Source organism: Pogona vitticeps, chromosome 3 (genome assembly GCF_051106095.1).
Source record: "Pogona vitticeps strain Pit_001003342236 chromosome 3, PviZW2.1, whole genome shotgun sequence".
Classification (NCBI taxonomy): domain Eukaryota; kingdom Metazoa; phylum Chordata; class Lepidosauria; order Squamata; family Agamidae; genus Pogona; species Pogona vitticeps.
The window spans coordinates 160,899,233-160,922,824 of NC_135785.1; the positions used below are offsets into that span (position 1 = coordinate 160,899,233).

Below are 23,592 nucleotides of genomic sequence, written 5' to 3' on the forward strand. Positions count from 1 at the left end.
GAATTTAAAGAAATTATACAAGGTAGTAATTGACTGGTGAGGTCTAGTGAAACTCACCAGATTAGCTGATTAAAATGTGTTTTGTCAAGGTTCAATTCTAGCAAATAAATTAAATGCAAGAAGCCATAGAAAATTTTAATTTTAATTACCTTTTCATTTCTGCTTGCTCTTTTTTCTCTTGTATCATTTTAATCTCACTGTCTTCTCTCTGTGCATTTCTGTACCGCACTGTGTTAGAATGCTGAAAGAACAAACATCTGAAAGTCAATTCTCTGTTTTTTATTGCATGCTTAAAGTACGACAACTGCTGAAATCCTATTGTGTTATACAAAATGTGTGCAACCTAGCATGCAACAGACAATGTCTATGGACATTTCTTAAATTACAGCAATTTGCTTCTAAAAGTTATGCCTTTTTGCATAACCGTGCAATAAGATTTGGGCCAATGTGTGTAATTACATACATTACATTATGTATTAAAATCCATAATTCCTCAATGCATATCTCTAGAGTCCCACTAGTATATAAGTTTCAGATATTTTGTGTTGAAGTTCTTAGAAGTATGTCTCTGATAAGATAGATATACTCTTTTTACTACAGATTGATACTTAGCTGCTGTTTCACACATAACTTGCAGGTTTCAATCCTATCCATAATTACTGAAAATAGGTCCCACTAAACTGAACAGAGGCTCCTTCTGAGTAGAAACATATAGGCTTCCATTGGAAAAGAACAAAAAATCTTGTGGTCCCTTAAAGACTAACAATTTTCATTTGACACAAGCTTTTATTGACTGGAGAGCGCTTTCATCCATGCATATAATGGAATGAGCTGCTGGCCACAGAAGCACTGAAGTTCTTAGTCCTCAGAGGGTGATAGAACTCATTTTACTGTATCATATTAACATGGTTACGCCCCACAACACACTTGAAAGGAAAACAGGTTTTACTTTCTTGCAGCTGTATAAACAACACTTGCTACCTTACTGACTTTTCAGTAACCCTGATCACAACTGTATTTCTCCACATATTTTCTTTACTCAGAATATAATACCAATGCTCCTTAGGACCGTGACTGGAGACTCCAATTCAAAATATCCATTCACAGACTGAAGTACTGAAACATGATGGTGATATTTGTAAAGTTATACAATTGCTTTTGCAGCTGTTATATCATTCATTCTTCTGCCTTGGATATGTTTGAATTCTGTTCCATTGTTAATGTTCTTTCCAGAGTAATCAAATCGTCATATCTATAGAAACTTACATCTTGAGTCAAGGTTTCCAACGATTTTCCTCTGCTGATTCGTTGACTGTTGGATCCATGTCTTAGTGACCTGAAACAATTACACTCATTTGGATGATTGATGGTTACATAATGGTTATTTCGCTATGCTGACATGATTGCTTCACAATCACTTTTTCTTAGGTAACAGCAAAAGTCGGTATAGTCTTCAGCCCAATCTAAATGCTATCTCTCCTTTCCATCTAACTCAGAGGATGCTGATCCTGTGCTAAAGCAATGCCGATTGTCAATAATGGGCTGTATATGAGGGCAAACAAACTGAAATGTAATTCAGAGAAGACACAGGTGTCACTGACCATTTGAAAGGCATATTCTGGAACAGAAATTCAACCTGTATTCTGTCTTCAGGTGTACTCTTGGTGTACTCATCCCTGAGACTGGACACTCAGGAGTGGCTTTGCACAGTTAAAACAGATGCACCAGCTGTGCCCATCCCTGGATATGTCTGATTTGGCTAGGGTGAAACATACCTTTGTTACATCCCACTTGTATTACTGCTAACACACCCTATGTGGGGTTGCCTTTAGTGTTCAGAAACTTCAGCTAGTTCAAAATGTTGCAGGCAGACTGCTGATTCAGACCAGTTACAAGGAGCATATATCCTTCATTACAACATCTTCACTGGCTGCCAATCAATGTCAGAGTACTGGTTATGACTTTGTACAGCTTGAGTCCAGGCTATCTGAAGAACTGTTATCTCCCCATATAAGCCTTCTTGGCTCTTAAGATCTTCAAGGGATGTTCTTTTCAAAGTCCCAATGCCTTCACAAGGAGCATCTGGTGGGAATGTATGAGAGAGCCTTCTCTGTGGCTGCTCCCTGGTTGTGGAATGCCCTCCCCCTTTGGCCATCCTTTTTTACAATTAGTTGTTGAATTAGGCTTTCAATAACTGAGCAATGAAATTATGTTATGTTCATTTTAATGTATTTTAAGGTGTTTTAAAATATTTTAATTAACTGTTTGTAATAATATATGTTCAGGTTTTTAAATTGTAGTAATTTATTGTGTTTTTAGGGTTTTAAAATAATTTTTGAACTCCCTTTGGTCCCTGCATTTGGAAAAAGGTGGCATCAAAATTGAATGAATTAATAAGTAAGTAAGTAAGTAAGCAAGCAAGCAAGCAAGCAAACAAACAAATAAATAAATAAATAAAGGAGTAAGCTACTTTTCTTGATTTTTTTAAACTGATAGCTTGAATACTATGGAAACATACCCTGTTTCCCCTAAAATAAGACCTAATCTGAAAATAAGCCCTAGTATGATTTTTCAGGGTGCTCTTAATATAAGCCCTAACCCAAAAATAAGTCCCAGTTAATGAAACCCCGCCCTCCACAATTGTGCAGCAACCAGAATAAGATGACATGACTGTAGCTAAATAAATGTAGATGGTTGCACATGAAAAAATATATATAAAATATCCCCTGAAAATAAGCCCTAATGCGTTTTTGGACCAAAAATTAATATAAGACCCTGTTTTATTTTCAGGGAAACACAGTATTAAATCTAAAATTTTAAGTAGTGATGATATATGGTGCAGTCCCGAAAACACTGAAGTTCTTAGTCTTTAAAGTGTGACAGGACTCATTTTGCTGCATCAGATTAACATGGTTACCATTCACATACACTTGGAAGGAAAAGAGGTTTTACTGTACTTCTCTTTGGAGTATCACAGTGAATTTCAGTGTTAAACGTTTCAGCCATAAAAACGTACAGACTAGGCTTTTGTGCAAGCTAATTCTATTTTACAAATGTGTGATACACAGCATTTAATATGCACAACAATATTTTTATTGAAGCCGTATTTACCTGCGTTCTTGGCGTATATGATGTTGGACACTCAGAATTGATCTTTCTTTTGCTGGCTGCCCCTCAAAGGAACCACTCAGCATTCGTTGACGAGTGCAGGCTCTATCAAAATAAATTGTAAAATTACGGCAAGTGGTAAGAAAATCTAAGGCTAACCGAGGAATTCAAAACTATTTTGAAAAAAGAAAGAAAGAAAGAAAACAACCCTCGCCACAATAGATGCACCTGTGTCAGCAGCACAGGAATTGGTTAGGCCCTTTTCCATGCATCTGTTTGGCTGTGAATCACTCGGAGCAACCGGCCAATGTATAGTCAGTCACATAACTCTCTCCTGCTGAAGCCTGTAAGTTGCAGCTGTAGGTCCCTCTTGCTCCAACCAGGTACTGGCAGTAAAGAGACCTTAGCTTAACCATAGAGTACCTAAATAGAAATGGTGAAACCCAGGTTCCTACTCAGACACGAAGCATACTGCGGAACCTTACATCAGTCATTATTTCTTAGCATAACCTATCCCATAGAGTCACCATGAAGAAAAAATGGGAGCAGGAGAACAATGTACACTACTTTGCACATACACATCCATCTTTAGAGGGAAGATGGATGCAAATATAAGAAGCAAATACATATTTTTTTTTCAAACTGTCTTGGATAGCCACCAACCTAGGTTAATTTTTGAGACCCATCTTCTATTGCAGTTTTTGGTTGTTTTATTATATTATTGGATATTTTGTTTTATTACGTTATGGTTTATATAATTTGATTCACCTAAGCCACCAGGTGGCAATTCTCGATTGCCTTCCTGTTTTTGTTTTTGTTTGTGGTATTATCTATAAATTCTTTTATTATTTTAGTTAGTTTTGCTTAATTATGTAAAGTGCCCCAAGTAGTATCTCATTAAGTCGGGTGGTCTAGAAGCTCGATAAATAAATAAATGTCTATGTGCCTCAGGCCTGTAATTTGTTTTAATTCAGTTTCCACACAGAGAACAAAATACTTAAAAAGCAGTTATAGTTAACTATAGTTAACTTCTTGAATTTTCTAAATAATTATTTTCTGTCACATATACTTTTGCTTTGAGGTATTTATTCCTATGCAACACTGTATGCAAAACATTATTTAATGTATATGTATTGTCAGCAAAAGCTGGCTGAATAGATCAGTGAGATGCAGCACCCTGGGGTCAGGACTTCAGTTCGCTTCTACGTGAGTAAGCCTGTGTGGTCTTGAGCAATCTATATGACATCAGAGTGCTCCTAGAGAAAGGGAATCGTGAAGCATTCCTAGGTGGTTTATTCCTTTAGAAAGCCATGAAAAGGACCACTATAAGTTGGCGGCAACATTATTATTCAATATTAGTAATGTAGTTATTATTATTATTAAGGTAAACAAAACTGTAATAATTTAAAGTTGCAATCTTATTTGCTCAAGAAGACTGAACGAGCCCTGTGGAGTGGAGATTGATTTAAAAATCCATTTTTATAAGTCCTTTTTTTTTAAGTGTTAGAAGTGTGCAGAGGAATTTTCATGCTGAAAAGGTCTGTCAAAATATAGTTCTATTCCAGGGAGGATGGACAGCAAAATTGACCATGATGGCCACATGCAGGCCATATGATCTCCATCTAAAATTAACAGGACTTATATCTGAGTAGAGACATAATACAATGGAATGCCCAAATACCATCCCTGGACAGTTTGAAACAATTAACCTACTTGGCCATAACACACTACATTAAATTTTTTCAAAGGTCTGTTGTGTTAGAATGTTTTAAGAGCATCTGTCTAAAATGTCAGCAAATGGTCAAAACTGAATTTATAATTCCATGAAGGTGATAATGCATTTTCCCCAACACTATTTCAAACAGAATGAAGGTGCTGGTACAAGGCGCTTGTACCTTTTAGCGGCTTGTGCCACCTGAAAACAGAACTTGTGTATGAGGCGTGCAGTAAATAGTAAATACAGTAAAAACATCAGAGAAAAATTATTTAGTGAAAGGCATATTTTTTGTTTTATATCTAAACCAATAAATGAAAAAAGCTTCCTTTTCAGGAAGTCAGAAGTCATTACAAAGCAATAATGAAGTTGGCTTTGTTGTGTACATTATATTTTTTTCCAATGGGCTTTGAAATTTACAAGAAAAGCACTAGAAGTCTGAGTCATGACTCTGCCTCTCCTGGTTTTTATTCTTGGATATGTACCACTATTACTTCTAAAAGGCAGTAATGAAAATGGAAGGGATTGCTGTCACTGTCTGTTGCTGCTGTAGTTAAAATATGTTTACATACAGGCCATATTAATCCAAAAGGGAAAATGAATGCTTTTTAATGACATAGCAGAACATGATAATGAGGCGTTTCGAACACGGGGTTCACTTTGGGGTCAAACCAAACCCAGACCTTTCCTGGCATGTGAACCATATGTAAACTAATCTTGTTCTCAATGCCTTTCTCTGTCTAAGGTAAAGATAAAGGTTCCCCTTGACATTTAGTCCAGTCGTGTCCGACTCTAGGGGAAGGTTCTCATCCCTGTTTCCAAGCTGCAGAGCCAGCGTTTGTCTGAAATCAGTTTCCATGGTCACGTGGCCAGCATGACTAGACACAGAACACTGTTACCTTCCCACCGAGGTGGTACCTATTTATCTATTTGCATTTTTACATGCTTTTGAACTGGTGGGTTGGCAGGAACTGGGACAAGCAACAGTATCTCACTCTGTCACATGGATTTGATCTTATAACTACTTGTCTTCTGAGCTTGCAGCACAAGAGGCTTCTGCGGTTTAACCCGCAGCGCCACCACGTCCCTCTCTGTCTACTCTTTCCCAAAATGTAAAGGTAAGAAATGTTAAGAAGTTCTTCCCGTGGACTTCCTAATTCCTGCCTGGATGCTCCTACAAGTATATGCAGCGGCTTCTCTTGCACATTGCCTCATAAGAGGCAAACTAAGGAGGGCTGAATGAAAAATATAGACAGTTAATACTTTTCAGTTTTAGGTGGAAGCGAGCAGGGGCAGTTGGAGCCTGCATCATCTTGCTCAGAGGCCAAGAGAATGCTGGATCTATTTCAGTTCAATTTTATATTTCTTAATGGGAAATTTTAATAAATTACTCTTATTGAAGACATCATTATATGGCACTGTTTTCCATATTCCAAAGTGTCCAAGTATTTGAAGAAGCATGGAAAATGTAGTTTCCCATCCCTCCAGTATGTTACAGCTGCCCATCTTCACAGCTGGAATTGGTCCTCAACCAGAGCCCCATGATTCTTTCACACCTTCCGTGATTAACCTTAGCTGTAAATTTTTTGAAGAGAGTTGCAGGGGTGAAGATGCTGGAGTGATCTCACTTAAGGTGCAGTGGAGTTATTTTCAATATAGACTAATTTTGGATATCCCATGAGCATCATGAACTTCATTCCGCATAAATCAACCTATTCCAAATTAGACAAAGGGTGTCACTAGAAGATTTTTAATTACATCAAGATTTCAAGAAACTTGATGTAATTAAGTATCAGGCTTTTTTATTATAAATAAAGGGAAAGAAATTGAAACTGATACAGGGAGAGGACAGAGAGAAGGAAAGATAGAAATAAACTGGACACAATTATTCCTTTTCAGCAGAGACATACCTGTAAATCAAATGAAAGAAATCATTAATCAGAATTATTACCTAAGAATTTTATTGATTGCAGTCTCCTTTTCCAAAAGATTTCTTGCCCTAATGCTGAAAACAGATTTGCGAAGCTGTAAAATGAAAGAAAAGGCAGTTTACCTGGAGTATCTCTTCTCACCGACTGTTGACCTAGTAACTAGCTACTGACTACTTTGTGATCTTAAAAGTATCTATATTAATTGTGAATAGGTAGTTCTATGGCATTATAACGTTCACCTGCTCTGGTGCACTGGAAATATACCTTTACATACTGGGAATTTGCACTTCTTATAACACTGAAGCAATCTTCAGTCAGTAATTAGGACTCCTAATTATCGAGTGTGAAGTTAGAAATCTCCTATTTTTGTTGTGTTGATACACTCAACCAAATTTCATGACAACAGATTACAAATGTCCTTAAAACAACAACAGGAACAAACTTTATTCTGAAGAATACCTGCTATAGCTGCCAAAATGGAATAAGGAAAGGGGGATGGTTTTAGTAAAAACCAAAGGGGGGAGGGGAATCTGCTTTTGGATGGCAAGTCACTACATTTGGCAGCAACAACCTCAACTGTTGTAGACAGCAAAAAGTTTAATGGATGTTTTCCATCTGGAAACATCATTGGCTGCAACAGAATAGCTGCTATAGAAGAATGGGAAATAGTCCGGAGATAAGTTGAAATTGTAGTCCTTAAAACAACAACATATTTATTGGAATTATCCCAACAATCTCAGTGGGTCATGCAATATAAAACTAACTTCAGAAGAAAAAAACTATATGAAAACTGGAAATGACTTTGGAGAAAATGGCATATATACTATGTATTCAAAATCTGTATCATCATGATGTATCACATATATTATTTCAGAAGATGATTAGAAACATAAAAATTAACACCAAACTGCAGTTTTTGCCTGCCTGATGTTGCAGCTGGTCACTAGTAGACACTATTAATAAGGTCCTACTTTTAGGCTACAAAAGGCCTATGGGCCTGTGGCCTGGCCTACCTATATATGGCCTATGAACTGGATAACCAGCCTGTGGAATGTACTGTCTATAGAACGCATTGAGGAAATCTTTGGTTTGTTTCATAAGCAACACAACAATTTCCTTTTGGCAAAAGGGGCTCAGGAATTCTCCAAAGCATTAAATCATCAGAGAAGTTCTGCTGCAATATTACAATTTATGAGAATAGGGGGGGGGCATTACATTCCCTCAGCGATTAAATTGTTCCATGCAAAAGCAGTAGCCTAACTACTGTATGGCTCCCAATTGGGCCCCTTCCCAAATATTGCAACCTTAGAACATGTGCAATCAAAATTCTTGAGGGCAATGTTAGGAGTCCCCAGAGATGTTGCCAACGTAAAACTAAGATTGGAAACTGGTCAAATTAAAATCAAAGCCAGGATATGGGTTGCAATCCTCATGTACTGGCTCATACTGTCTTATCTTCCTATTGGTCTTGCACCATTGATCCTGCAAGACATCTTAAAGTCAAAACGGGTTCAGTTAATTGAACAAAAAATAGCCTCTTTGGGTCTCTCTAGGTTGACTCCGTTAACCATGGGAATGGAACAGGCAAAGAAAATAATCAAGCAGCCTATTGAGGACACTGAGAAACAAAATGATTTAAGCAGTGTCCCAGAATTCTACCTTAGGGAGGACAATTTATACAAGGTCACAGCAGCACCTTATTTTGCCCAGTTGGAGCAGACCAGGCATAGAAGGGCGTTTACTCTGGCCTGGCTTAATGCACTACCTTCAGCAGTGCAGGAAGGACGGTATAAAAACATCCCCTGGGCAGACTGCCTTTGTCCATGTGGAATGGAGCAGATAGAAACAATTGAACATGTCCTGTTGCGATGCACAATTTACAAGCATGTACGTGAAGAACTTGTCTCCCCTCTGAGTGTCTGATTTTCCGGTTGTACAGAGTAACAATGTATGCATGTGTGGCTGTCTGACTCCAACCCCATTCTTACACATAGGGTTGCCAAATTTCTTACTGCTGCAATGGGCTTTAGGAAAAGGACCCTAAAAATGGATGAGCCTCTGTAGTTAGAGCATGGTCTGCTAGAAATTCTGGAATTGCTTTAGGGGGGATGTTTTGATGCTGTTGTTGTTCACCTCAGAACCGAGTATTTGCATTTGATCCCAATATTTTTGTATACCTCTATATAATTATATATTTCGATGTTTTATTTGTGGCTGGTCTTTGACCGTAATAAAGTTTTATCATATCATATTTTCCAAGCTGGACTTCTGCACAATGGAATGAGCTAAAAAGATACAATACATGATTGCTTGAATCAAGACTCTGGCTGAGCTGGAAGATACTGGAACAATATGGACAGGCTATAAAGTTGGATACTTTCAGTGGATCTATGCCCAGAGTGTATCCAACAGTAATGTCATTTGCTGCAGGGCAAAAGGATGATTTATTTTCTGGGAATAAACAAAAGTGATGCAATACACTTTTTCTCCCAGCTTGCCATCTACTAATGCAGAATTGAATTTTAAGAGTGAAGGTGAAGAAGCCAAAGAAAATGCAAGAAAATTAGGGCCATCAGTGGAACAAAAGGCAATTGCTGCTTAGGCGAACAAGGGACTCACACTTATTCACACGCATATGCTCATGCTTTTCAGTTCACTTTTTCCCATGTAATTTTTAATTCAGCAGTTTGTGAGTGATCTTGAGGCCTTAGTTTGCTTTAATTTTGAGAAAAGTTTCAGTTTTTATAAATGGTTAGACTACTCTCTCTCACTCACTCTCTCTCTCACACACACTCTCACACACATGTGACTTCTTTTTTCCTTCTGCTTTTCCCCATCTGAATTGTCATGGATCAATTCTCCTGCACATTCCTCTGAGTCTTCACTAACCTGTTCTTTGGAGTACGTAGCTCTATATCTTTTTTTTTCTCAGTCTGTAGTCCAAAGACTGTTGAACAACTGGAACACAGTGACTTGAGCCAGAGGGCTGGAGGAAGGTTAGGGGCAAATATAATGTTTTACGGAAAACGTACTGTGGATCTTTTTCTATAATTTCACCTGATACTTTAATTCAGATTGTTCTGTATTATACATTTCATTTCATCACTGCATTGTACTATGTTAGATATTCACTGATTTTCCTTTGATTTCTTTTTTTACTGTGCGTTCATTTCAAGGATCTTATTCTGGGATTGAAACAAATCTTCAAATTAAATGCATCTGTGAAGAGCCTCAGATCATCTCTGGTTACACATTTTGCCCACTGCGGCAAAAAAGGCCCTCCTTTTCTAATACTATCCACATATACAGTTGGCTGCTTGTGCTATATATGAGTAGTCATCCTTATTATTTTATTGGGCTAATTTAGATGGGATGTATAGAAAATAATCCACCGATTAGTGCACTATCACTCAGCCTTGATGCAGGCTTTCTCAATTAGCATAGCAGTTCACAACAGTGAATAGAACTGATCTCACTCATGCTTAAAATGTCATAGTAATATGCAGTTTTATATGATTTGGTGCCACAAAATCACTCACATTGAAGTGAAGTCTTGCAATTTAAAGAAAGGTGTAAATGAGTAAAAGATTAATGTAGTGTCTCCAGAACCACAGAATTATCCTATTGCTGCCCAGTTATGCATAGCTTCAGCATAAGTGTCACATTCATTCTTCTTAAAAGGAACTTTTCTATTTTGTGCCTATACTTTCTCCTTGCAGGACAAATGTGTTTAGGCACATATATGTGCATGAAAACAGGAAGGGGGTGAGCAAGAAAATAACACAAGGGTAAAGAGTTAAGCACTCCACCAGCATCACACACAGCTTCCTACAACTGCCTTTCAGTGAAAATAACACCACAAACCCCTGATCTCTTAATGTAATGAGGATTTTGGCTCTCAGAATGTTATCATTACTCAGTTTCCCCCAACATTTCCCATGACATACTTAGGTAAGACTGGTGCCATAATTTGTGTTTAATGGAATAACTAACAAAAGATGCATCTAGGTTGGATTAAAAGCTCTAAAATGAAAAGGTAACCAAGCAAGAAGTTTGGATTAAGCTAGCATTCATTGTTCATGTGAAAAACTTCAGTAACACAGAACACAGAATTCATAACTTTAAAATTCAAATCCCAGATTTCAACATTTGTTTCCTGTGATCTTGGGGATGAGGTGGAAAATGGAGTTATTCATTTGCTAAAATCCAGTAGAAAGGCACAACTAGAGTAGTCCCATTGACTCAATGGAACTTACACAGATGTTGACTTACTAAATCCACACTGATTCAATGGGCCTACTCAAATTATAACTTACTACTGGATTTCAGCTACTATCATCCACATTTTATTAGATACTTGAATTAATTTAAATGAGTATCTATTTTTGCTCTAATTGGAAGTGAACTCAGAACAAAACCCTTGCTCCTTAGGGCAAAAGAGATAACCTGAAGAACTTTGCATATCAAAGAAGCAAGTATCAACAATAAAGAGGAAGAAAAAAAGAAGGGAAGAGTGGAGGAGAAATACCAGCTCACATGCAGTATCAGTGACCAGCCTCTGTGCATTTATGTGTAAGCATACTTTGAGCATATATTGAATATTGCTTTTCATCAAATCATACATATTTCTACGTTGCTGTATGGACCACTGCAATAGCTCTAGACTACTGGTTCCCAACCTTGGATCCCCAGATGTTCTGAACTAAAGCTCCCAGAAGCTTTCACCACTAGCTGTGATACCCAGGTTTTCTGGGAGTTGTAGTCTAAGAACTGTGGACCCAATGCTGGGAACCACTGCTCTAGGCATTTTCAATAGATTTTCGGCCATGACCACAAATAGAGTGGTGCCTCGCTTGACGATTACCTCGTTAGATGAGGAAATCGCTTGACGATTAGTTTTTTGCAATCGCTATTGCAAAACGATGTTCCTATGGGCTTTTTTCGCTTAACGTTGATCGGTTCTCTGCTTCGGGAACCAATTTTTCATTTGACGATGATCAAAAACAGCTGATCGTCGGGTTTCAAAATGGCCACCTGCTGTGCAAAATGGCTCCCCGCTGTGCTTTAGGACAGATTCCTCACATTACAGGCACCGGAAAATGGCCGCCCTATGGAGGATCTTCGCTGGACACTGAGGTATTTCGCCCATTGGAACACATTGAACTGGTTTTCAATGTATTTCAATGAGCTTTTTCATTTCGCTTGACGAGGATTTCGTTTAACAGTGATTTGAACGGAACGAATTAATCCTCGTCAAGCAAGACACCACTGTACAATATAAAAGAAATATAGGCCAAATCAGGATTGTATACGTTCCATAATGAACTTTATAAGCTGGTGTATGATGAAGAACAGTTATAGTCCCAAACTAGCCACTTACTCTTATATTTACAAATTTTAAAGGGAACTTTATACTTTCCTATTTTTAAAAAGTAATTAAAACAGTTGCTTAAAAAACAAACCCTTTATTATTACAAGCTTCCGGCTTATGGCATATCCACCCTTCCTTTCACCTCAAAACCCATAACAAAACCTGAAGCACAGTATGAATCAGGATTTGAACAAATTTTCAATGAAGCTATACCTCTATGGTTATTAGGAGTAAGTAAAATGTTGGTTATATTACAAAAGGAATGAAATAATCAATTGTTAATCAAAAAGCTGTTTAGTTATCTGAGACTATAGAAAAATAAAAATTAGAACCGAGGAACTAAATTATTTGCAACTAGTTATTCTAACTTCTGGCAAAAACTGTACCCCATCTTTAATGCTCTGCCAGTCCTACTCTTATTTCAGAGCTTAGAGTAGACACTGATTATGAGGGTGTATAGGCACCCAGACCCTGTTCTAGACCAAGACATCCCACACTGTATCTCCCCCACAAAGCCGATAGTGTCAGAGAGAGTTAGGAACATAACATGTTCAGTTACAGAAATCTCATATAATCCTCTATAAGAGAAATCTTGCTATCATAGAATTACAGAATTGTCATAGGTTTGGAAGGAACCTTGGAGGTCTTCTAGTTCAACCCCCTACCCAAGGCAGGAGACCTTATACCATCCCAGACAGATGGCTGTCCAATCTTTTCTTGAAAACCTCCAGCAATGGGGCACCGACAACATCGGGAGTCAAGCTGTTCCACTGCTTAATGGTTCTCACTATCAGGAAATTTCTCCTTATTTCCAGGTTGCAGCTCCCTCTGACGGGTTTCCACCCATTGGTTCTTATCTTACCTTCAGGCATAATGGATTTTTGGTATTGTGGTGACCAGAACTGGACACAGCACTCCAAGTGCAGCCTCACCAGTGCGGTTATAGAGAAATACCATCACTTCCCGTGATCTTGATGCTATCCCCCTGTGGATGCAGCCTAGGACTGTGTTGGCTTCGTTGGCAACTGCAGCACACTGCTGACTCATCCTTAGGTGGTGGTCCACCGGGACACCTAAATCCCTCTCACAGGTACTTGTCGAGCCAGGTACCACCTATCCTGTACCTGTGCATCTGTTTCCTCCTACCTAAGTGCAGGACCTTACTTTTCCCACCACTGAACTGCATCTTATTGGATGGGGCCCCATGTTCAAGTCTGTCTAGATCCTTCTAGACAGAGAACCATTCCTAAATCATTCTTACTTCTTAGTCAAGTTTCCAAAGATAGAGACAAGGCTTTAATTAGGACCTTACATCTTTTAATAAAACAATAGTGTAAGAGAATTTTTCAACTAAAACAGCGGAATTTGCTTCAGAGCTCAAAAAAGTTTCTTTTTTTTAAAATCCCCCTATCAAAACTAAGACATAGTCCTTTAAACTACTAGGGTTTTTTTTTGAAGACAGCAATTGATTTTTATGAGTGTATGAATTAGGTTTAGATTTAATCCTAGTGATAAAAGTGGAGGTGACTAGACAGCCATTTAGTCCTGTTCACCAGCTGGCCTTCTCATGGCTTATCAGAGTAGGGGTAGGAAATGTTAAAGGGCCCCGGGCACATCACATTTACAAATTTGCTTCTGTTACATGATGAGGTCTAATTTTCATCATTCTGTATCCTATCAAATATTTTAGGTTCCCAGCTTCACACTGCATGAAATATAGATAGCATGCACAGAGAAAACTGTGGCTATCAGCAGAAACTCAGTTTTGTTGATGTTGGTTGTTTCAGTGTTGCATATTTAATTACTATCCCCCATGGCTCATGCTTCCTTCTATTCTACTGTGCATACAGACAAGTATTTTTGAAAATTATTATTTCAAATATCTGTTAGTGAGAAGGGATTTGGAGGAAATTTGTACATTTAAATAGAAGGTTGCTATGGTAATTGTAGAAAAGCAGAATCAGTGCAACAAAACAGAACTAATGTTCCACCCAAATGGATAAAATGCAGGCAGGCAATATGAAATGATTTTCCACTAAGACACTCCATGTGCATGCAAGCCAATACTGCATTATTTTGGAGCAGCCTCCCAGAGCTGCTATTCTAGAATTAAACTACAATAGCTAAAAAGGACTTGAAAGTTTGTCTATGAAAGAACTAGAAAAGATCCCTAATGATCAAGACCAAGATAATCCATACTATGGTATTCTCAGTTAATAATAATAATTATGTGTCATCAAGTCAATTCTGACTTACGATGATGCCCAGTTACTATGTAGCACTATCAAAGTTGGGCAGTTAAAAAAAAGTTGACCATTAAAAAAATTATCAATTCATTCAGAAAGGAGTGTTGGAGATAGCTATACTGATACCAGTGACCTCTAGAAGGCAAGTTAATATATTGCAGAGCAAATCAAGGCTCAGATCTTACATGAAGCTAAAGTGACTCAACGAAGGCTGTTGTATTTTGGAGATATCATGAAAAGACAATGCGAAGTGGTAAAGCCCATAACTGAACTGGGAAAACTGGACAAGGCTGTTAATGATGGGATGTTTTTGAAGTCATTAATTCATAAGGTTCCTACAAGGTAGAAGTGACGTGATGGCAGCAACAATTTACAAGATCCAACAGCCAGAATCTAAGAAAACATTTATGCCTGAGTAAGTGGATTAGCAAAACTTGGGAATGGTGATCAGCTACAGCTAATTAGTCCAGAATTGAATTCCCAAGTAGTGTGCCAGTTGTATGACTTGGCACATGATTCAAAATTCGTTGTTAATCAGCAGCTATTCATTGTTCCGAGTCACATCAATCCATTCATGCATGCATAAATGTTCACCTGGATTTGGGCCTGTAAGTTTTGTATTTAATGTACAAAACATGCCTCTTAGTTGACAAATTCATTGATGGAAACATTTTCCACTTCTGTAGAATATATGCTAACAACAAGAATCCCCCAAACAACATGACCCCCATAGTCCCCCCCAAAAAAGTAATTTTTCTGAGCTCTGGACACAACATAAGGTGCCAATTTTACATTATACTATATATAACCATGATGAGCTGTTCAGAATGATCCTGGAGCTTTTAGATAAATCAATGCATCCAATTTTATCTGCACCCCCTTTTTATCTATAGCAGAGCCAGGCAGCCCCCAACTTTTCTTCAACTACAATAGGCCTTTCCTACTCCTGGAGAGAAAAAGAGCAATTGACCTCATGCCTGCTGTCTGCTACCTGAACACAATAAAAGCCTCATGGGCTTGCTTGCAAGATGACATGTACACATGAAACCCTCATATATTGATATAATTTGCTTACCTTCTGGTCAATATATTTATTGTCTTCAATAGCAAGTCTTTTTGAATGATCACATGATGAAGAAGAAGCTGAGGGAAGCCTTCTCAGTAAACAAGCTGTATCTTGTTGCTGTCGATCAATAAACTGCTTCATAAAACTTTCCCTTGAAATTCGAAAAAAGAAATAGAAACACGAAGACAAAGGGAATTGAATGAAAACTGCTATCATGATGTCTTCTCTGTTCTTTCTTGATCAGTAACTAAAGCAATTCTATTAGTCCTTTTTCATAGTTTCTCACCAGGGAAAACTAAAAAACACATGAGAGTGAGGAGGTTTTTTATTTAATCACCACAGTAACTTTAAATTCAGAAACAACTAAATGCAACTTTGAAGAAAGAGCTGACAATCTGTGGCTTCACAAGGTTAAGCTGAGACCTTTGGTGAGAGTGATCTACTTGTCTCTTACATTCCACTAAAAGGGTGGGTGGGGAGCATAGCATATCAGATGAGAGAAAAAAGGGCATGGACTAGTAGAAACAGACCGCATTAAAAGGAGATATGAAACACATTGTGGTTTCTTGCCCCACTCACTGCCATTAAAGCAACACTAACATATCACCCATGTCAATGTGGCCCTTGATACAAAAAATGGGTTGCCACTGGCTAGAGTAAAACAAGTACTGCACTTTCCCTTCCATCACTATTTTGCACTTCGTATTTTTTCAAACTTTTGACTGTGATGAATTCTTGGTCAAAATAAAGTAAAATAAAATATTTCAGCAGGTTTTTCACAGGGATTTTGAGAAAAAGGCTCACATTTTATTTTTAGGTTATTTGACCACCCTATGTCATGCTTGCCTAAACCAGATTTAGGTGCTTAATGTCTTTATTCATTACAAGCACTTTTACTTTGCTATAGTATATCTCATGTTTCACAGAACAGCCTCAAGTTCAATATAAAAAGAATACATTTTAGTACATTATTCTTTTTTGTTCTATGAATATGCACTTCTTATAATGCTGGTTTGGACTGGGCCATTGGGCTGGGACTGCCTCTACTGCATTAACTTGGAATAAATCCTGTCAAACTCAGAGGCGATAGATCACTGATTATGTGCCATTTGCCCTGCCCAGGGCTCTTGTCTCAACCTGAGGGTTACCATTTTATGAAGAAGAATCATTACTGCACTTGGTGGAAGAGAGGTAGGAGATTAGGGGACATGGCAAAAGTGAAGAGGAATAAAGTGAAGTGAATATGCAAATGTGAATGAATATATGACAGAAGCATCAAATGAGGGGGCTCTACTGACTATGCAAAAGCCTTTGACTGTGTGGGTCACAACAAACTATGGCAAGTCCTTAAAGAAATGGGAGTGCCTGACCACCTTATCTGTCTCCTGAAAAATCTATATGTGGGACAGGAAGCAACAGTTAGAACTGGATATGGAACAACTGATTGGTTCAAAATTGGGAAAGGAGTATGACAAGGCTGTATATTGTCCCCCTGTTTATTCAACTTATAGCAGAATACATCATGCGAAAGGCTGGACTGGATGAATCCCAAGCCGGACTTAAGATCACTGGAAGAAATATCAACAACCTCAGATATGCAGATGATACCACTCTGATGGCAGAAAGTGAGGAAGAATTAAATAACCTCTTAATGAGGGTGAGAGAGGAGAGCGCCAAAAATGGTCTGAAACTCAACATCAAAAAAACTAAGATCATGGCCACTGGTCCCATCACCTCCTGGCAAATAGAAGGGGAAGATATGGAGGCAGTGACAGAGTTTACCTGCTTGGGCTCCATGATCACTGCAGATGGAGACAGCAGCCACGAAATTAAGAGATGCCTGCTTCTTGGGAGGAAAATGATAACAAACCTAGACAGCATCTTAAAAAGCAGAGACATCATCACCTTGCCAACAAAGGTCCGCATACTTCAAGCTATGGTTGTTCCTGTAATGATGTATGGAAGTGAGAGCTGGATGATAAGGGAAGCTGACCGCCTAAGTATTGATGCTTTTGAATTGTGGTGCTGGAGGAGGCTCTTGAGAGTCCCCTGGACTGCAAAGAGAACAAACCTATCAATTGTGAAGGAAATCAACCCTGAGTGCTCACTGGAAGGACCGATCCTGAAGCTGAGGCTCCAATACTTTGGCCATCTCGTGAGAAGACAAGACTCCCTGGAAAAGACCCTGATATTGGGAAAGTGTGAAGGCAAGAGGAGAAGGGGACAGCAGAGGATGAGATGGTTGGACAGTGTCATCAAAGCTACCAATATGAATTTGACCAAACTCCGGGAGGCTTTGGAAGACAGGAGGGCCTGGCATGCTCTGGTCCATGGGGTCACAAAGAGTTGGACACGACTTAATGACTAAACAACAACTATTGCATCTAACTGCCCATTAAAGCAACACCCATGCAGTCTATTGATTTGTACTGACTGTGTGCTAGCAATCATTTAAACCTCTCATAAAATGTAATTTATATTTCAAGTTTCAAAGAAGTAGCCATATTAGTGTAATTCAGCAGAGATAATAATAAAAAAGTAAAGATAAAAAAAACCAAAGTGTTGTGACACTTAGATTTATTTTCAGCATGAGCTTTCCTGGATAACAATAAATTTGTAACCAACAATCAACTTATGTAATCTATGAAAGCTCACTCTGAAGCAAACCTTTTAGTTATAGAAGTGTCACTTTTGTTATCACTGTACTTCTAGATCGATTCGAGTTAGAGCAAATTAAAGAGCATTTTGTCCTTTACTCGGTTCTCTCTTGCCCATATGCAGACAGTTGTGAGATTTGACTTGCACCACTGATGGCCATGGTGCTTTGTTAATTTAGTTGATAATGATGAGAAGAAAGCTGGAAGATTAAAATCGGATTAATTCCACAAATGATGTCACACCTGCACACTTACTTACCTGGGAGTAGTTTGGCTAAACTCAACAAGACTTATTTCTGATATGTACTGTATAGGGCTCTGCTTTGAAATTCTGATTCAGAATTATAATGAAAAAAAATAACTATTTACTCACTGAAGATGTTGTGTCTGCTTATGGGTGAGAGGAGGGAAGGATTCAATACAAAATAAAAAATACACTGGAAAACAGCATCTGAGGAATTGTCAGAAAAAATACTCTTCACATTAGTCTAATATGGAAGGATAGTACAATATGACAAAAACACTACCTTATTTTGGGGACTGTAAAATCCGAAGGGAGCTTGGAGATTTTTACCATTTGAGGTCTGTTAGGGAATTTTTCAAAAATCCGTAAACGTAATGGGAGCTTTTCCTTAGTATCTGCATTTGCTTCGCTTTGTTTCAGCTAAAACAAGGAAAGGAAAGAGAAAAGGGGAATAATTCAGGAAAGACCAAGCTTTGCACTTAAGTGAAAAAACAGCAAATGCAGATGGCTGAAGAAACAGAAGATGGCAGCAAAGACCTATAAAGAGTACTGTACTTTCATTGTTCCGGCACACTTAATGTCTTAGAACTACTGCCACACTGGAGCTGAGAGAGTCCATTTCTTGAAAGATTTAAAATGCAAATAATGTTGTAGTAAATATTTATATTTCCTTTGTGGGTTTTTTTTTAACAGTTCTCTAACACTCTACAAGAAAAATAAATAATATTTCTTCCTCTTACTAGACTCCTCTCTTGCAAATAAATGGAACGATAGTGTAAAACATATGCTTAGCCAATGAGAAAGATTTTGTATGACACTATCATATAAATGTTTAAAACCCAATAAATCCAAACTAAATTAGGTTTTGAAGTCAGTTTTTAAAGCGAATCCCCATCTGTTCAGAAATTACTACATTCTTACCAGATACTCCCTTGCTACTAAACCCGAAGGTGATATATCTGGCACAGTAGTTTGTCTCCAGCTGTGCAAATATGAGAGAACTGGGAGTTCCAGCTAATCCTGGATATACTCCACTATGGAAAAAATAGGGTTGAAAGATGGTAACAGCAAAAAATCGTAGAAAAAGAGGGCAGGATAAAAAACACAGGTACTGTCACAGGTAATCAGTAGCATAAACATACCTTTCCAAAGTCCATATTTTAACAAGAATACTATTTTTGCATTCTCTCCAGGTTTTTGAATATATCATAAATAAAGATATTTTTGATAGCAACAGTAGACAATTTGTGGCTCTCCAGATGAGCTGGACCACAACATCTATAATCCATGACCATCAGTTGCGCTGATTAGAATGGATGGTCATTGTAGTCCAGCAACATCTGGAGTGGAGGGCCACAGGCTGCTTCATCTTGCTCCACAAATGGTGGCAAGATGTTTACAAATTAGCACTGAGGGCTGGTGTTTACTAGCTGCTTTCATACCCCACTGGATGGGAATGAAAAAGATGCCAGCTGAAGAAGCCAAAATCAAGGAAGAAATTGTGAGTCTCAACTGCTGGCCTCAGGGGATGCTGACTCCTTATGGTGAGCTGAAGCCTGATGATTCAAATCATGCACTTTCTGCTGCTTTGCTCACTTGTTTCCCAGTAGGTATATTTGGAAATCAGTAAGCCTATAGCATTCTTAAATCAGAAGAAAACTGACCCAGCAAAAAGCTGTCCCCTGAAACTTTTCGTAGGTTTAAGAAGTCGGGGAGCCACCAAACAATATAATTGGATCCCAGCACAATCACTAGGGTATCTGATGGGCAACAAGTAATCATAGATAAGGCCTTGAAGGTGTCTGAAGGGCAGGATCTTCTGTCTGCCAGGCTAAATGGACAAGGACCTCAGAAAAGCCATCCCTTTTGCAAACAATACAACTGAAAAACACTTTGAGTTTGAGTATAAACAAAGGGTACAGATTAAGGATAGCACACAAGGCTGGGGGGGGGATCCTTTTAAGGGCCTTGAAAGGACCACAATTATGTTCAACCTTACCTTCACTAACAAATTCTGAGGATGTAAGCAGCATATTAATTACAACAGCTTGATCATAGATCAGGTCACATTGCAAACATGCAAGAAGGTAAAAACTAGGACAATATTTTAATGTTGGGGGTGGGGAGGAGAGATTAGTGACAAAGCCTTCTCTGCCTCAAATTGCAAACTAACATTTTGGAGAATGGGTGGAGACATCAGAAATATGTCAAAGAAAGGGAAATAATTTGAAAAGAGTTGTGCGATCCTAATAGCAAACCAGCAGAAAAAATGGAGAGGGGAAGAAGGCTTAAGATAAAAGTCTTTAAGGCAAATGAGACTGATTATTGTTTTGATTAACATTAATGAGCCAGTATCCTGTTCAATGTTTACATGTTGAAGCTCCAGCTGAGGAAGCGGCTGTGGCAATTAGAAAAGGTCAGATGCCTGGTCACATGACCCATTAGCTCACCATGGCAGTTGGAGCTCTAAATATGCAAGAGGATGTTTGGTCATCATATAATAGTACCCCAATAGTTCTGGTGCTCCTCCCAACACAAAGGCTACAAAATGCAAGAGGGGTCTATGAAATGATTTATACTGATTGCAATTGGAGCTAAAGCATCAATGTGACTAGAGTCCAAATTAGGCATTACAGACATCCTCTCACTAGCTAAAATTGCACTAATTTTCAAGGGACGTGGCTGAGGCCATCTTTTGGGTCTGAGAGACCAATTAAAAAAGGGGAGAACATGCTTATGGCCTTACGAAAAACTGCAAAGCAAAGCAAGCTAATTTGCAAATTAAGGGAGAGGAGAAAATCTGCTGTGACAATCAGGCATTATCAGCCCTTACGAAATAGTCTTGTCTAATGGGGGGGGCATTATCTGTTGTATACGTGGGCATTCATTACCCAAGGAGGCTGAGGTTTGTTTTATTTGAAATCTAAAAGCTGAGGAAAGGAACAAAAATCACTTTTTGATAAAATGATGGAAGTTGCAACCAAACAATATCTAGAAGGTTGCACTTTGCTCACACCAGGCTCTAAAGTCTACATAATTAATAGCCCATATAATCATAATGATAGCGAAGACGCCACAGAGAAAACTAAGTCTGCTATAATTTGAAATAACACCATCCCACTTCCTCCCTTCCCACCCCCAGATATTACCTCCCAGGCATTTAACTTTACATCTAGACAATCTGTTCAGGCATTCTACTGTAAACGCACAGAGGCTGGCTGAGATATGGGAAGCTTTCCATGTGTCTCCATTCCAATTCTAAAAGGGTCTACTGTCTGCTACACTTTGTAGAGATTTTTGGGCTCTTCGGATGCTAATAACAGAACTTCATTTCCTATAAGCCCTGTATAGTAGGTGTACAGAAGAGAAGTATTGTGTTCAGCTTCAGGAAAAACATGAAGCTACTGCCATAAATTTTTCTCAATTTTTCCCTAGATGTTTATCTTTGCATAAAAAGAGGTATCCAATTTTCCACCTTATTTTTAGGGTCTTTTAAGAATTTAATTTTCTATATTTTTGAGGTTTCTGTAACATTGTACAATGGTAATTTGTTTTTTTTAACTTTCTCTTACGCATCTCATCATCATCTCTGCAGTGTCCCTGAAGTGAAAGAAGATCTGTGGTAGAAGTCCCCTCGTCCGCAGACTTTAATTGAAGTAAGTGAAGATGGTGGAAGGGTGCTGCCTACTGCACAGATCAACACATCACATTTAAGCATGGCTGGAATGGGCCAGGGTGGGTCATGACAGGGGTGTCATTTCAGAAATTTAGACAACAAATTTGGAATTATAATGGAAAACTTACTTTCATTACTCACACAACTATATGTCTGAGATGGGACTGTGTATCGTATCAGAGAGACAAACCATTATGGAAGTTTGTGCTGGGCGTCAAGAACTAAGCTTGGGCCCTGGAAACAGGGCAATCACATGCTTCATGAGAATGTGCTCTAATAAGGTGAGTGAGCTTCATGAGGACATTGACCTCCTCTAGTAGCAAGCACTGCTGTTGACATGAGATTACATTCTAAGCCAACATTTTAAAAATGTATGCAGCACATATTCACATTAGCAGAGAAAGAAATGCTTATTCTGAAGCCGTATAGCCAGAGCGCAGTAAAGCCAAGGTTACATAAAGGCATTTAGTTGAAAAACACACAATGATTAATAACATGCTTTAAAAATAATCTAAGCTCCAAGCCATTGTACAATACAACTCAACTCCACCGTGCTGAGATAATGCTACACACTGGACTGCACAAGGCATTTAATGTCACTTAGCGCCTCTGAACACATTTTGGGGTAATATTTGCTCTGCATGACACACATCTTGTTCAACCTCCATATCGTTCGATTTATGGAAAATGCTTACATTATTTTCAACTTTTCCACCACATCCAGAAACACAAATGAACCTCTAACAGGTATATAATATGTAAAACTTTTCCCCATACCCTTTCTTGTTTCACACACCATATACAATTTTTATATGGGAAGATTTCTTGTTTTCCAGAGTTTCAGTATCCTTGTATACATGTGTTCAATTGCAGGTTTTCAGTTAGGGAGACAAAACAAACCAGTTATCTCAGAACGAAAAACAATCAACTACCCTGAGAATGCTAGTGAATAGATGGCATAAAAATACCCTAAATAAATAAATTAGATCCCAATTGCTGCATGTCGGACTAAAATTACATACTGTGGCTTGGATCCTAAGATAAACTTGCCAATCCCCTCCTACCCTTCTGTACTTACCTGCATCTTCTGAAAAGCTTCTCTGCAGGGTTGGGGCCCTTTCTGAACAATGTAAGATGGTCTGTGTGAGAGGATGGAAGGGGAACTTTTATTCCATAACCACCTTCCTTGAATTAACCTATTCACTGTACAATAGGGCCCCCTGTATCCATGGAGGATTGGTTCCAAGCTCCCCACTGCGAATGCCGAAAAACACAGATTATAGTGAACACTATTTTAACAGTGAACACTACATGTAGCATGGTCTCCATCCCCTTCTAGTGACCAGTTCTGGCCACTTCATCTTTAGATATAGGATTTTTCTAGGATTTTTCAAAATATATTTTCAGACTGTGGATAAGTGAATCAGCGGATACTGATCCCGTGGATAAGGAGGTGCTAGCGTATCCCCTTGCTCTCCTCCAATGGTTAACAACTTTCCTTCAGGACTAGCTACTTGGTTTCAATGCACTACCTCAGATAAACAAGATCTGGACCAGTGTAAAGATTCTGTCACCAAAA

General features: G+C 38.4%; 1 protein-coding gene across 3 annotated transcripts in view; it reads right to left on the bottom strand.

The window, feature by feature from the left end:
• NALCN (sodium leak channel, non-selective) overlaps nucleotides 1-23,592 on the bottom strand; it is a 276,634-nt gene that overhangs the window by 43,375 nt on the left and 209,667 nt on the right. For all 3 annotated transcript variants that reach the window (XM_072994642.2, XM_072994641.2, XM_072994639.2), the window contains 6 exons: nucleotides 18,621-18,757; nucleotides 15,446-15,587; nucleotides 6,774-6,847; nucleotides 3,112-3,213; nucleotides 1,267-1,336; nucleotides 150-241 (listed from right to left, as the gene is read on the bottom strand). In XM_072994642.2, coding sequence (XP_072850743.2) covers nucleotides 150-241; nucleotides 1,267-1,336; nucleotides 3,112-3,213; nucleotides 6,774-6,847; nucleotides 15,446-15,587; nucleotides 18,621-18,757 — 617 coding nt within the window. The remainder of the gene's footprint in view (nucleotides 1-149; nucleotides 242-1,266; nucleotides 1,337-3,111; nucleotides 3,214-6,773; nucleotides 6,848-15,445; nucleotides 15,588-18,620; nucleotides 18,758-23,592) is intronic.